Consider the following 15,177-nt stretch of genomic DNA (forward strand, 5'->3'; position numbering starts at 1 on the left):
AAACGTGAAAAAATAATTAGAGGGGAAACTGGCTGACCTACGTAAACTTTTCCACTGAAAGGAGAAGAAGATCAACTTATACCAAGCCTCAGAACAGGAGCTATTTCTTTTTAGAACCAAAACTATCTTCTGAAAGGAAACCACCAAAACATATTTATAACTAATATATCTTTTGGGGATATTTTTTTAAAAATTGCGTTAATTAATTCCTTCAATGGCCATAATTCTCTCTATAATTATACCCATTCAGAGAATGGGTTAAAAAAACTTGATTTTTTGGCATTTAGGTTCGAAAACTTTACCTAAGGGTATACTTTAGTATTATTTAATCGTTCAAATAATAGTTAGAACGAGATATGTCGATTAATCTGGTCATATAATAATTATTTTCTTCTATTGATTAATTATTTATTAAAATAATGCTCCAGCCGTTATAACCTACAGTCTAAACATATAGTTTGAAAAAAATTTGAGAAGCTTCGTTATTTATCTAAACAGCTAAAAAAAATTATGTACTTCTATAAGGGACACAAAAATACATTTATTCAAAATTGTGTCGTGATATCATGTAGAAGGTTGTTTTTATTTTTAAGAATATTAAAATTTTTTGGCATATTTCTGTGAATAATTTGAATTTTTATTAGAGATAATATTTTATTTTTTATTGTTATATAATTTATAATGATTTTACTTTATAAGTGCAATCAATTTAAAATAAATAATATATAATATATAGCAATTAGTAATTTATATTTAGAAAGTTAGCTAAAATTTTTCCCAGGGCCAGACAGGCTGTCTTCCTTTTTTGGAAGAGTAGCGTTACTAGGGAGAAGGCAAGGACTCAAGTCCCAAAAATTTGAAGAGCCTCCTCAAAATTTTGAAATTTTATTTTATTCTACTAAAAAAAATAAGTAAGTTAGCTTAAAAATAATAGCTTAAAAATAAGATAATTTTAAAAATAATTTTAACAAATTTTTTTGAGTCCCCTGATATAGTAGAGGCTAGTGTCATCCCTGTTTTGGAGGGGTAGTGACAATATCACTGACGACTCATTCATGTAAATGTATATCGCTGGCGATACCTCATTTTGATTTCCCATACAAATAATTTATTAAAATTTTATGAAAACATGTTTGAAAAATCAGAGTTTCATTAATTTTTCTTATACGAGAAACAAAAATGTCGTGTTAACTGGCTGCGTATATTTTAATTCTTTTGAATGAAAATATAAATTGCAAACGTCCAACTTATAAGCACTATGTAACTAAGCTTTTAATATTTATCTAAAAAATATTTTATATATGTATAAAATATATTTTAAAAAATCTATTTAAGATTAAAGGATTAGAAGATATTTTGTGACATTTGAGATGTTATTAATATTATAGTTGTAACAATAGTGTTTATATTAGAAGCCAAGAAATACCTATTTTATTAGACATCAAACCCACTCTATTAGAATTCTAAATATACTTAGGACTTAGCAGCACTAAGAGCGCAAAGCAGGTAATAAGTTTCTTTTACTTTTTACCAAACTATGCGGTTAAAGATAGGATTGATATAAGGTTCTTAAGCGTGTTCTAACTTGAAGTTATGCATCAGATTTAATAGTCATTTTACTAGGCACCAAACCCGCTACAATTGATAAAATTTAAAAGATACTTAGGGCTGCTGAGTGGCGTGAAGAAGCCAATGTTTCTCTTTGTATTTACCAAACTAAGCTGTTCAGGTTAAGGATTGATATAAAGCTCGTGGACCACGGTAACAGCTAGCTTAAGGCTATGCAACAAGATGAGGGTTAGTGATTATATTAGATGATAAATATTTTGAAATATTTACTACAATCTTTAAGGAAAATATGAATACCAATATTTAATTTAAATCTTTCATAATCATTTTTTTATTAAAAAAATATGATTCTTTAAATGTCTAAATATTTCCTTAAAATTATATTTATACTTGATTTTTTGATTTTATGTCCCTAAATATTTTTTAAAATAATTATGTCAAATAGGACGGAAAATATTTTGGCCTGTAATATTGTATGACATTTATTAATAAATTACTAATAAAAATTCATTTTGATTAGAGGTGGACCTCAATTTGGCATAATATACTAGGAGATGTAGCTTTCCTTTTAGTTAATGAAGAGGAAATGTAGTAATGTAGAAATATATTTAAATATACTATTTATATATTATGAATTATTATAATCTTCATTAGATATGGTAATAATGATTATATATATATATTTATGACTTGATATGATATTGGATTAGGTAAACTACCTAACACCCACATCATTTATCATGTGATATTTATATTATATTATATTTATTATAATTACAATTATATATATATATATAAACTTCCGAACACTCATATAGTTTGTTTGGATATATCATTATTAATATTTCCCTCGCTCTGTCTATTTATTATATGCGGTATAAATGTATTATGGATTTAAACCATCTTATGTATATGTATAATAATGAAAAAGAAGATATAAGTTTGAATATTTAATCTAGAATGGTTGTTATAGTAAATTGGTATTTTATTTATAAGGCTTGAATATTTAATCTATAATGGTTGTTATTCTAAATTAGTATTTTATTTATATTTACTCAAAAAGAAAATACAAGTCGTTTTTAAAATGAAAAATATCTATGTAAAAAGAAAAATACATATTCATTTATGTATATATTTTGTTGCCTTGAGATATACAAATAAATTTCACTGAACTTTAAATATAAATTATTTAAGTGTTTAAATATATAATAGTTTAACTGAACTTTAAATATAAATTATTTAAGTATTTAAATATATAATAGCGCACATGCAACATATAATAAATATGAAATTAGTGTTGTTAAAATGTCAGATTCGGATCATTTTAAAAAACGGTCTGATTAAGATCATAACCAACATAAGTTTATGTAAGTCTAAAGATTTTGCTAATATCTGTCAGAAATGCTTATACTTCTATTTGAAAAATCTCTATACTGACATATTATATCTATATTCTTAATCGGGTCATTTTAAAAAATCAACACAAATGGGCTTTTTAACCATACTATATGAGATAATTAAAGTGGTCTTAAGCGAGTTAATTTTAAAATATACATTGTATGAAAAAAGTAAGAGAGGGATAATTAAATTTTGATTTAAGAATAAGACCTACACTAATTTGATAATAATGGGCATTTCTAATATCTTAGATAGAAGGTTATGATAACATAATAACGAAAAATATTGAAACTCTAATAACATTGCCTATATAAATTATATTCAAAATATATTTCTTTCCTTAAATAAATAGATTCCTGGCCAATGAGATCACCTGTTATATACATGTTTTAAGTGAATAATATTATAAAATTTTAGAGATATTAGCAATAAGCAGTTGGATTTAGGGAAAGCGGATATGTCTAAGAATATTCTTAATAGAATTATTGAAATCGAGTTTTATTATATAAAAAAGTTTTGTAAAAAAACTGATTTGGAATGATTTTAAAAACTGACCGAATAAGATTTTAACCAAAATAATATTATCTAATCATAGAGATTTTGCTCATAATAGGCAGAAAAATTTGGATCTCTATTTATCAAATCTCGATGCTTATATAACATTATTTTAGTAAAATATTTATCGACTCGTTTTTAAACATCAACCTGAATCGGGCTATTCAACATTGGCATTTTAAAGAAAGGTTCCAGTTGTGTGAGTTATACAGCACATTTATTTTGGCAACAAATTTTAGTTATTTATGTATAACAATCTGCTCATAAAATTTATAATAAGTTGTGTTGTTAAAAAGATCGAGTCAGGTGATTTTTCAAAACGGCCCGATTAAGACTTGCCAATAGATGTCCAAGCATTTCTGCCAGCTAGCAAAATTTTATAGCTTACATAATGTTATTTTGGTTATAAATTTGACCGTTTTTTTTAAATTAATAATTTATATTAAAATGCCACCCAAATATCATCCACTACACCATCATCCATACGAAAAACCTTTATAAGCTAATATAGTCGAAATACAGAAACTTAATAATCTGGCAGTTAGATGTGACATGTAACAATGTCATTATATTTTTGTGCAAAGTTGGTTCAGTGATGAATGTAAGATATGAAAATAATTTTTTTAATAAAATTAAATGTAGGATTATGAGGAAGTTTGGGTTGAAAAAGAAGATACTAATGTTGTAATCCAGGATAAATCATCACCTAAAGACTATGATGAGGATTGTTTTTCAAGTTTGATTGGAAGATATTCAACTTTAGATAATAAGCAAGATAGATCTGACAAAAAAAAACTTAAAGATGAGGAGATAGAAGTATTAATACAATTTATTAATTTAGCTAACTGTAAATTGTAGAAAGTAAGACAATCAAGAGAATTAAATCCATATTTTAAAAACCCATGCAATAAAGTAGATATTTCTAACAAAACAAATTCTACACCATCAATAATTATTGGGGATGGAGGTGCAAGTTGGCTAAGGAAATCATTTAAAAGAGCAAAAGAACAATCAGTTGACACAGGAAGACCTCTACAAGAAATTATAGCAGAGAGATGGGGAGTGGGTATTTTTTAATGATTAAGGATACCAATATTTAACTATTTTTTTGTATATATAATCTATCCCCTAATTTTTTTAAAAATTTAGTCATTGGAAAAATTTAAAAAATTGCTTGAGGAAGCTGAGAAGAAAGAAGATGTCTCCTATGCATCTGATCAACCACCCTCAAGATATATACATAATAAACATGGTTATAGCAAGTATGATAAACTTGGGAAAAAGGACAAAGATTTGTTTATAAAACCTACCAACGATACAAATTATATACTAAATAAAAGTTTACACCAACAAGAAAGCTCAAATTTATTACCTGAAAACAGAACGTTTAAATCAGCTGGATGGAAAAAAAATAAAGAAAAATTGGAGGTTGCAGAAACACCAAATGAATCTTCAATTTTAAAAAATATCCACACAACAAGTAAAAATTTTGAATTAAATATCTCAAATGATGAAGCAATTGTTGATGAAATTAAAACAACAATTCATTACTCCAATATCCCAAAGAGTGGCAATAGTTTTTTTGACCTCCTTTCTAACAAAGTTACATCTGATTTGAGACTTCATCTTCTTGAACTCAATAAAATAGCGGCAGAGTACATGAGATACTATATCAAGTGTGAAATAAGCATTCCTGGAAATAATTTGAATAATGCATCACTAGATATCAATAGAGAAGGTATGAAACAATGGGGGTCCCTTTTGGAAAAAGCCAGAGATAAATACTTGTCACAGCCCAATGATCATAAAAATACTCATGATAATTCGAACTTTAATGAAAGGCAACATAACAGGAATTCTAGGGGAATGGGTGGTCAATATTCAAATAGAAATGCTGGTTACAATAATAATGTAAGTCCATTGTTAAAAAAATATATGTATACTCATGGATTTGTAATCCAATTTAAAATATCTCATTTAATAACTATGAGGGCAATTTTTAAATTAGGGCTATCTAGCTTGGACAAGAGTGAATTCTAGTTTGTTGATAACACCCCAGATCTCGATATCCAAAATTTTTGATATAATTTTAAATTTATATGAAAATTTGGTATAACTTTTTATATAAAACAATAATAGTTCAAAATTGGTATGAAATTTACAATTTATTAGTCTATGTTTGCTGGATTATATTTCCATTAAATCAATATATCCTTAAAATTGAGAGAACCCCAATGACATATAATGATATCTAGACTGAAAATGCATTCATAATAATGCATTTGAAAACATCGAAGAATGTAAATCAGCTGGACTCACCTTTTTGATAACCAATATAGTTATCATTCTCATATTAAAAACCACTATTAAATTGATAACTGGCTTCCTTATTATCTCGATGATAAGGATTAAAGTTTATGTCATACATAAAAATAAATTGGTCTTTTGTTTAAAATTTTTTAATAATGATATGGGTAGCCAAATTGGTGCCCTTGGCTGTTTTTCATTAGTGTACGCTTTTAATGAATGCATCCTCAGTCTTGGTATTATTATATGTCATTGGAGAACCCCCATTTATTCCTTATCTTGTTAGGACTAAAAATTTGATTATTTTAAATATTTTTGTTTTGACTACATTTCGTAAATTGTTTTCAAAGAGAATTTGTTTAAATTTTACATAATCATGGTTAAAAGATTATAATTTAAAAATTTATGATTATATAATTAAAAATATAATTCTATAATTGAGTCCCCAAAAAGGAACCATAATTATGTGTAAAAATTTGAATTTGAATTTTTTGGTGAATATAAGGAAATTCTTTAGGTTCATTTGTAAAAAGCCATATTTTATTTCCTAAAATTTTAAAAAATTTAAATGTTGATGGCAAAAAATGCCCATTTGTAGAGGTCACTATGGGAGTGAATATGAAGTTTTTAAAATTTTTATATTTGATGGTCTTTTTAATTTCCAAGTGATTTATCGAGGGCCCAAGTTATGGTTATCATACCATCAGGTCTTAAGCCATCTACTTGAGATAAGTTTGTTGGTTCAAGATTATTTGGAATGTGGGCAGCTGTAAGGCTTCTATTTATTACATGGTTCACTGCTGTGTGGTGTTGGTGTCGCCCTTGACTAAATATACAATTAAGGCCATACCTACCCTTTGAATCAATGGGTAATTTACATTTGATGCAACCATGTTATCAAACAATTCTATGATTTCTGGCTTCATATGCCCTACTGATTGTTTATTAGATGACACATTTTTAAAATTGAAGGCATATATACCCATTAACGTTGGCTTACCATCAATCATCACAAACAAAAAAATTTTCACGCATTTAATCTCGAAATACCAAACAGATATATCAGTCAATCCACCTTTAGATTGCATTCAACTCCTTCAATTATCTGACAGACTTGGTAGTCATTTAGATTCACTCCCTAGTTGTAACCTTTGTAATCTCTTATCAGATGAACAACTGAGAGTAACCATTGGTTTACATCTAGGTTGTGACATCGTACAGCCTCATGTTTGCATCAAATGCAAATCACCCATCGATTCAAAGGGTAGGCATGACCTTAATTGTATATTTAGTCAAGGGCGCCACCAGCGCCACACAACAGTAAATCATGTAATAAATAGAAGCCTAACAGCTGCCCACATTCCGAACAATCTTGAACCAACAAACTTATCTCAAGTAGAGGGGAGGGCCTAAGACCTGATCACATGTCAATCATATCTTGGGCCGTTGGTAAATCACTTATATGGGGGATTCGGATTACACATGTGTCTCGTCAATCCCTTCAAAGAGAATTGGAAATATGAAAAATGATTGAATTGTTAATGATTCACCATTTTGTTAATTATTGAGTCATAATTTTTAATAAGTTTTATCATTAGGCCTGGCTTGCAGGATTATGATATATATTGGATCCATTTTAACTGTAGGAAAGTTGTTTTTTTCAAAATTTGGAGAGACAAATTAAAATTACCAGAAAATTTGTAAATCTTACTTATATATAGCGCCAAAATCACAAGAAAACTTTTGCCAATGCTAAAGCCTATGCTAACGAATACGAGAATGGGGCATCTGACCAACATTTTGACATACGTACTGGTGAATTCGTCTCTGGAGAAAGCAAAAGACAAAAGCTTGAAATGGATAATTCTATCAAAGTTCAGAGGGACACCACCATTTTGAGTGAACATTCCATACTTTGATATCATATCACCCCTCACCAACATATTTGTTTTCCATAATCTTCTTTATTTTTTATTTTCATTTTGCGTTGATAAACTACCTACCTACCTAGTGTTGTTAAATGGCTAGATGATCTAAAGCCAATTTTCTAAAAACAGCTAACTCGATATTTCATCCAGAAAAATATTACACAAGCCTGAAGCTTTTTCTCGTATAAGGAACAAAGATCTAGTAGACATATTTTATCGAAATCTCGAGACTTAGGCAATATTTTTCTAGCTGAAATAATGAGTTAGCCGTTTTAAGAAACCGGCTCAAAACTTGCCGTTTCAAAACACTAAAACTACCCGTTTTAACAACAGAAACATTGGCACACTCCATTGAATTTAGATTAAAATTTGGGTAGCTTGTTAATATCATTTCATCTAGTAAAAAAATGAACCTCCCTTCTCATCTCTTATTTTATATGATATAATGAATATTAAAGACATAAAATTAGCCTTTTTTTAATGATAATTATTTTTTTGAAAAAAGCGGTTTGGGATACTGAGTTATAATATACCAATTTAATGATTTTATAATTTGGAGTGAAAACGACAATTATAACTAATTGTGCTGATTATCTGAGAGAATCTATGGAGATTTAAGCGCTAAAATGTTGTCTAATAATTAGACGATATAAACGTCTCTACTCCCCACAAGTTTTTTATCGATATTGAAAAGGTGGACCACAGGGTCTTGCAAGGTTGGCCAGTCAACCCGACCAATGGCCCAAAAATTGTTAATGCTATATTTCCTTCCCTGATTGTATATCGCTAAAAAAAGTTTTAATCAGAATGTCGAATATATTTGTTATTAATTTTCTTTTTGTAGAATAAAATAAAGATACATCATTGAATTATCAAGATTATTGACATTAAAATGTAGAATAAAATAAATATTTTGAGTAACATTTTTTTTTTGAAAATCTGTACCAATGTCAGAGCCTGGTTGTGAATAATTTTCTGGCAAAAATTTTTAATTTTTCGTGTTACTAGGCCAGCAAGTGAAATTTAACATGCTCTTATTTAAGTGATTTCGCCTTAATTTTTATGTAACCGTTTTCTTTCTTGTGTATCTTTTTTTTAAACCTTTGCTTCTAATTATTTTCTCATATTTTTGAATTTTAAACTATATAGATTACAAACAAGCTGTGGCGTCCATCGAAAAATGCAAATTATGCTTTGATAGCCCTCAAATGATAAAACATTCCTTAGTCACTTATGGAACCAAAGTTTGTTTTTCACATTCATATTCATATTCTATTATCCATATTTTTTTTGTATTCGACCACTCTTAATTTTTTTTTATATCGTTAAATTTTCGCTTAGAAAATAATCATAAACGCTCAAAATAAATTTCAAAAACTTTACTCTAATGTTGTTAAACGCTTTGAGTCGGTTTTTTTAACAATATTTTAGCAAGAAAAATATTGTCTAGACCGTTGTTCTATGTGTAAAATATTCAGACTCGCTTAATATTTTTCTGAATGAAATATTGAGTTTGACATTTTAAAAAATCGGCTTCAAAATAGCTCTTTAATATTAATTGCCAAACATATTATGAATAACTTTAATTTAAATTATTAAGATAAAATATATTGATTTGGAATGTCTAAATATTATAAATTATCGATTATGCCACAAGGATAATAAAAAAAAATTTTAAAAATAAGTCGTCAAATTTTTAAGGATTGCTATTTTTGTCTATTCAAATTTTTAAAATTTGAAATGCTAATTTTTATTTCAAAAAAAATCATATTCATTTTTCGAAATTGGTGCGCTAATATTGTAAAGTTAATCTCATTTAAAAGATAATAATTATAGTAGTAAACCATTTTAATTGTATATTAGTTAATTTTGTACGTATATTCTATGATGGATATTACTCATTTCTTCTATTTATTTTTAGAGTTACATTGCCTTACCGGATAGTGAACCGTTAGTTCCTTATGAGTGCTACATTTCTCCAATGAATCATATAACATCCATGCACGATTTAGAAGATGATTGTTGGAACGAGATGCAGGTTATATAAACTTTACATATATACCCCCCCCCCCTTCCAATCTATCTTACGCTCTCTTTTCTTACATGGAAACCATTTATTAATGTTATTTTTTATTTAAAAAGTTGGGCCTTTATTTGATTTGCACATGCCATAATTATGACATCTAAAAAAATATATGGAATATGGGGGAAAAGTAGAATCACTAAACTACTGGAAACGCTCCCTACCAAAGATTAAGATTCTAATGGCGGTTCTCTGACAAAATAACATGTAATCAAAATCAAACCAGATTTATAAATACAAAAATGTCATATCTGTATTTATACATTTTTAAAATTGTATCTATATCTAGATATATTTTTAGATTATGTATCTTGATCCATTTAAAAGTACCTTTGTAGCAACTCTGATTGAAACCATCAGAACATTGTCACTGGGAGGGGGGGGGCAAAGGATAAGAGCTAAAAAAATTAGCTAACCCCACTAATTAAAAACAACCTATACATAGTGTTGTTAGGGACTCAATTTGTGCCGATTTTTACAAACGGTTAACTTAATAATATCATTTAAGCCTATCATAGATGGCACATAGGATTGAACATCTATTGGCGAAATTTCGACGCTTAGGCAATGTTTTACTGGCTATAATGTTGAGTTAGACGTTTTTAAAAATGGTTTCGAGCCGTTTAACAACACTACCTATACATTTAAATTTGTTAAAATATTGTATATTACTTTTTCTTGTCTTCCCCAGAAATATATGGAGCATCTTTCCGATATGCTAGCAACGTTAAAACTCCAACCAATATTCCTGTACGGTTGCCTGGATACCAAAAAATTTTATCACACTCGAATAACTTGCGTTCCAGTGCCGAAAAAACTGGTTTCCCAAATCCCCATGTATTTTAAAGTAAGGCACCGCATATTATATATTTATTCTTCAGATTAAATACTTATAATAATTCAAGTTATGTATGAATCATTTGTGAATGGACTGATAAAGATGTACATACTACTTATTTAAGTTAATGAATTTTTATTAGGTTTATAGACCTGCATTTATCAGAGTTTTTGGAATGATTAAAATTTTCCGGTGTTAAAAATATAGATTTATTAAACCCTCGGGTCTAGTAATTGTGATTATTTATTAAAAACAAATCGGGTTGGATCAGTTTTATAAACATTTAAATTTTATCAATGATTGAATTCGAGACCTGCATGGGGCCTAAACACCATTATGTCCAGCACGAAAAGCAATTTAGAACCCAGCGGGAGGGTCGGGCTTTGCAGAACACCAATAAGAATCGGCTTGATCGTATATTATTTTACTATTTCGTTCAATTCATATAATTTCTTGTATACCGAAAAATAAATATAAATTTTTATAGTATCAAATTTTTTTATTTTTTGAAATTTTGATTTTCAAGTACGTTTGGGTTGGGAATATTGAATTAATCAGCGCTGTGAACTTGTACATAGAAACATCGATATTTTACTGAAATCCAAACCCTTTTATTAAATTTAGGGTTCAGGATTCGTCTTTCTTTCCTCTTCTTTCTTTCTTTCTTTCTTTCTTTCTTTCTTTCTTTCTTTCTTTCTTTCTTTCTTTCTTTCTTTCTTTCTTTCTTTCTTTCTTTCTTTCTTTCTTTCTTTCTTTCTTTCTTTCTTTCTTTCTTTCTTTCTTTCTTTCTTTCTTTCTTTCTTTCTTTCTTTCTTTCTTTCTTTCTTTCTTTCTTTCTTTCTTTCTTTCTTTCTTTCTTTCTTTCTTTCTTTCTTTCTTTCTTTCTTTCTTTCTTTCTTTCTTTCTTTCTTTCTTTCTTTCTTTCTTTCTTTCTTTCTTTCTTTCTTTCTTTCTTTCTTTCTTTCTTTCTTTCTTTCTTTCTTTCTTTCTTTCTTTCTTTCTTTCTTTCTTTCTTTCTATCTATATTTCTTTCTATCTTTCTTTCTTTCTTGGTCCAGGAAAAATAATGACTTATAAAATTTAGGCAAAAATATCAGGAATATTTTTTTTTAATTTTTTTTAAATATATTTAGCATTCACCATAAAAATAATAATCTGTTTTTTTTTAAATTTTATAAGCTGATTCTCATGAAATCTTCCAATAATCGTGATGTTAAAATTAAAATCGATTTTTTATGCCTACCTTTGACTATGCTATGCAACTTGCATTTAATAAAGCAATCTTGCCTTATGATTTTGTTCTTTTCTTTGGTCTTTTGATTTAATAATCCAACAAACAATAAATATTAAAATATATATTATTTATTTAGAAAGATGAATACACTATAAATAATAATAATCATTCTCTTAATAACTCCATTTATCGGATTTTTGACCCTTCTACCTATTTTAACAATAATGACAGGGATACAATTAAAAAAATCTTTTAAATTTGCTGAAAACTTTACATAAAATAGACTCTAAAATATAATAAAAATGATTCCACTAATTACAATTTTCGCAAAAAGTGCTAGGGTTCGTATCAGGTTAATGATAGTCACTACACTTCCTTATGTTATTACATAAAGAGCGTCGCTTGCCAATCCGATGGTTATGGGTTCGAATCTCAGCAATGATCATGTTTTTTTTTCATAATCTAACTACTTGGTTCCGTCCTTGGTTGTATGTTATATAGGAGGCCAGACTCGATTCCGTTATAATGTTAAATAATAAGGGTTTCATTACATTTTAAATAAATTTTGTTCAGTATTTAGCAAATTTGGTTGTTATTTAGAAATTTGCTATACGTTGACTTGGTAGTGACTATCATTAACCAAGATATCAAGGGTTGATTAATACAATTTTTTCTAAAACATAGAGTTATTATCGGGCTTAAATGTGAATATTAATTACAATTATTCTTTAATTTTTATAGTAAAAAAAATAAAATTTGTAGCTTAAGATTTAATTTTGTAAAATAATCCGCTAGCGTTTTTCCCAAAGAAGGTGCATTATTACTTAACCAACACCGATATTTCTTATACTTTTTATTTATATTTATTTGTCCACCATGCATCCTCTTAACCTGGCATTTAGTTCTTTCACTATATATATTAAAAAATTTTTTAAAAAATCATTTATAATTACAGAAAGCCATCTCGGAAGCCGAATACGAATGGAGCGACAATAAAAAACTGATCGACATGAAGCATCACCTTAACCCGTCTCGAGTTGTACCAAAAAATTTGCCTTATTTCGCTTTCGCAATTATGGAAGGTGATAAATCATCTTCGACATCTGTCAGTCATAATAATGGTTACGCGCATATAATCGAAAACCGGGCTGGATTTCCTCATTATTTCGGAAAAGTAATAAAAAATTTGCTCCATTACGAGGAAAAAAATTGTTTTTTTTATTTGCAACTTAAATAAATTATAGGAAGTTTTAGGCGGGATTTTGGAAATAACTGATACCAATTTATGGCGAAAACCTCGACATCTATCCTTCGAACAGTTGTCCAAATCCGTGGTTGAATTCATGGGATTGTGGAAGCCTTTTGAAAAGAAAAAGATATAAAAAATAGAATCATGAATTTAAATCAAATTTTATTATTTTTATAATGATTTTCTTCGAAAAATAATTATAATAAAAGTAATATTTTGTCACATGTCTATCAAATATAAATTTTTATATTTTGAAAATTTTTATTTAAATTTAATGATGACAATATTGTCTTTATTACTAAATTTATTATTGTAAAAAAAATTATTATTATATAGGCTGTACAAACTAATAATATTATGCGTTAAATTGGAAAAAAGGATTTAAAAATATCGTTCCAAGGAAGTGGTACCTAACAGATTCTCTTTAAATTTTAATCGAAAGGTCTTTTGGCCGAGGAAAATTTTTATTTGGCTCAGTATAAATTGAGGTTAACTTTTTCCGTAACACCTTATAAAGTATCGAAGCATTACTTTTATTAAAACAATGAAAAAAAATATGGCATTCTTGCTATCATTTAAATTGTGTAGTATTTAAAAAATATGTCAGTAATTTATTTTACAAAAAAAAAATTAATTCATATATAAATATGACTAAGTCAGTGGACCCGGCTAAACTAGGAAATTTTGTATTCCTGTTCCGTCACACAAAAATGCGTCCTTTAAGTTTAAAATATAATTTTTTTAATCAAAATTTTACAATAAAGGAATATTTTTAAACACCGGTAGCTGGCACATGATAGAGATGTCTGAGAGCCAATTTTGTCATTCTTAAATCGATCGATAGCATTAACCTTTTGATGATAAGTCAATCACATAATATCTGGGTTAATTTTTAATACAAAAATAATACTCGAATGGATGAACACCCTTCCCGGACCAAAGTATATTTTGAATGGTAAGACGCGAAAAGTTAGACAGGTTTGATCTCTAACTTCGGATTTTTTGTTTACTTACACCAACGTAATCTTATAAAGCAGGTACCTTATGAAAGGGTAAAATTTAGACAAATAGAGTTCATATTCAATTTGTTAAAAATCATTGTTTCTGACAGGTGTTTTCGGATCCAGAAATTGAGATTTCTTAAAAAATAGCTCTTAATCGGTGATTCTCAAGTAGGTTTTTACCTTAGGCAAAGGATTTTATTTGTGATTAGGTAACTATATCAATCCATAATACCTAGAGGATCGTTTCACGTTTTATAAATTATAAATTTTTTAATAAAAATTACCTTTTTTAAATATATTTTATTTTTGTATCATATTCCCATTTTATAAATTAAAATTGTTTTTTAAAAAAAATAATATGAATTATAAAAATGAAAGTATTTAATAAAATAAAATCGTTAAAAAATTTATGATAATCATAAGATTTTCAAAAGTCGAAGTAATTTCTTATAATTTTTTTGCTTATGTAGAGTATATATGAATATTTTATAATTATGATGAAGTATTTATAAATGAAAACTAATGGTAAACCTCCTTTTGTAAAATTTTACGCAGAGTTTTACATTTATGACTTATTTATAACGCTTCCAGGGTAAACCAAATTAGAAGGCTAAAGATAATGTAAATTATAATTTTTGTTAAACGTAAATTTTATTTATTTTAATCACCCAACTCATTATATTAATTCTTATATTCCCAAATATTATTTTTTATTTGAGGACTTCCTTGTGTAAAAAAACTTGGAGGATTTGCAAGAAGGGGCCTCCAGAATTTATTATAGTTTTTAAAGGACCGATCGATCAAGGAGCAAAATAAATGTATAATTCTTTTTTTGTCTTTTTAATAAATAACATAGAAAATAGTATATAAATTATTCGCTCATATTTTAAAATGAAATGCATTTAGTTAACCTATTGCGAATCAAAATAATACCCATATAATTATCCAATAATGTCACATTTGAAAACCATCGTGTGACCTGTCTATGATGAGTGTCATCTTTGTTCTTTTT

General features: G+C 27.6%; 1 protein-coding gene across 1 annotated transcript; it reads left to right on the forward strand.

The window, feature by feature from the left end:
* The first annotated feature begins 4,084 nt into the window (after positions 1-4,084).
* LOC135931124 (CWF19-like protein 2) lies at positions 4,085-13,432 on the forward strand. Its single transcript, XM_065468012.1, has 10 exons — positions 4,085-4,123; positions 4,165-4,338; positions 4,381-4,584; positions 4,672-5,433; positions 7,551-7,728; positions 8,907-9,001; positions 9,679-9,795; positions 10,532-10,687; positions 12,868-13,086; positions 13,157-13,432. The coding sequence occupies exons 1-10, from the start codon at positions 4,118-4,120 to the stop codon at positions 13,292-13,294; spliced, it is 2,049 nt and encodes a 682-aa protein (XP_065324084.1). The 5' UTR covers positions 4,085-4,117; the 3' UTR covers positions 13,295-13,432.
* Positions 13,433-15,177: the final 1,745 nt, after the last annotated feature.

Source organism: Gordionus sp. m RMFG-2023, chromosome 1 (assembly GCF_954871325.1).
Source record: "Gordionus sp. m RMFG-2023 chromosome 1, tfGorSpeb1-WG-v2, whole genome shotgun sequence".
Classification (NCBI taxonomy): Eukaryota; Metazoa; Nematomorpha; class Gordioida; order Chordodea; family Parachordodidae; genus Gordionus; species Gordionus sp. m RMFG-2023.

Bases quoted from the DNA above. Each gene is read 5' to 3' on its own strand.
- LOC135931124 (XM_065468012.1), top strand. The intron at 4,585-4,671 runs GTGGGTATTTTT...TTAAAAATTTAG, and splicing joins TTATAGCAGAGAGATGGGGA to TCATTGGAAAAATTTAAAAA. The intron at 13,087-13,156 runs GTAATAAAAAAT...AATAAATTATAG, and splicing joins TTCCTCATTATTTCGGAAAA to GAAGTTTTAGGCGGGATTTT.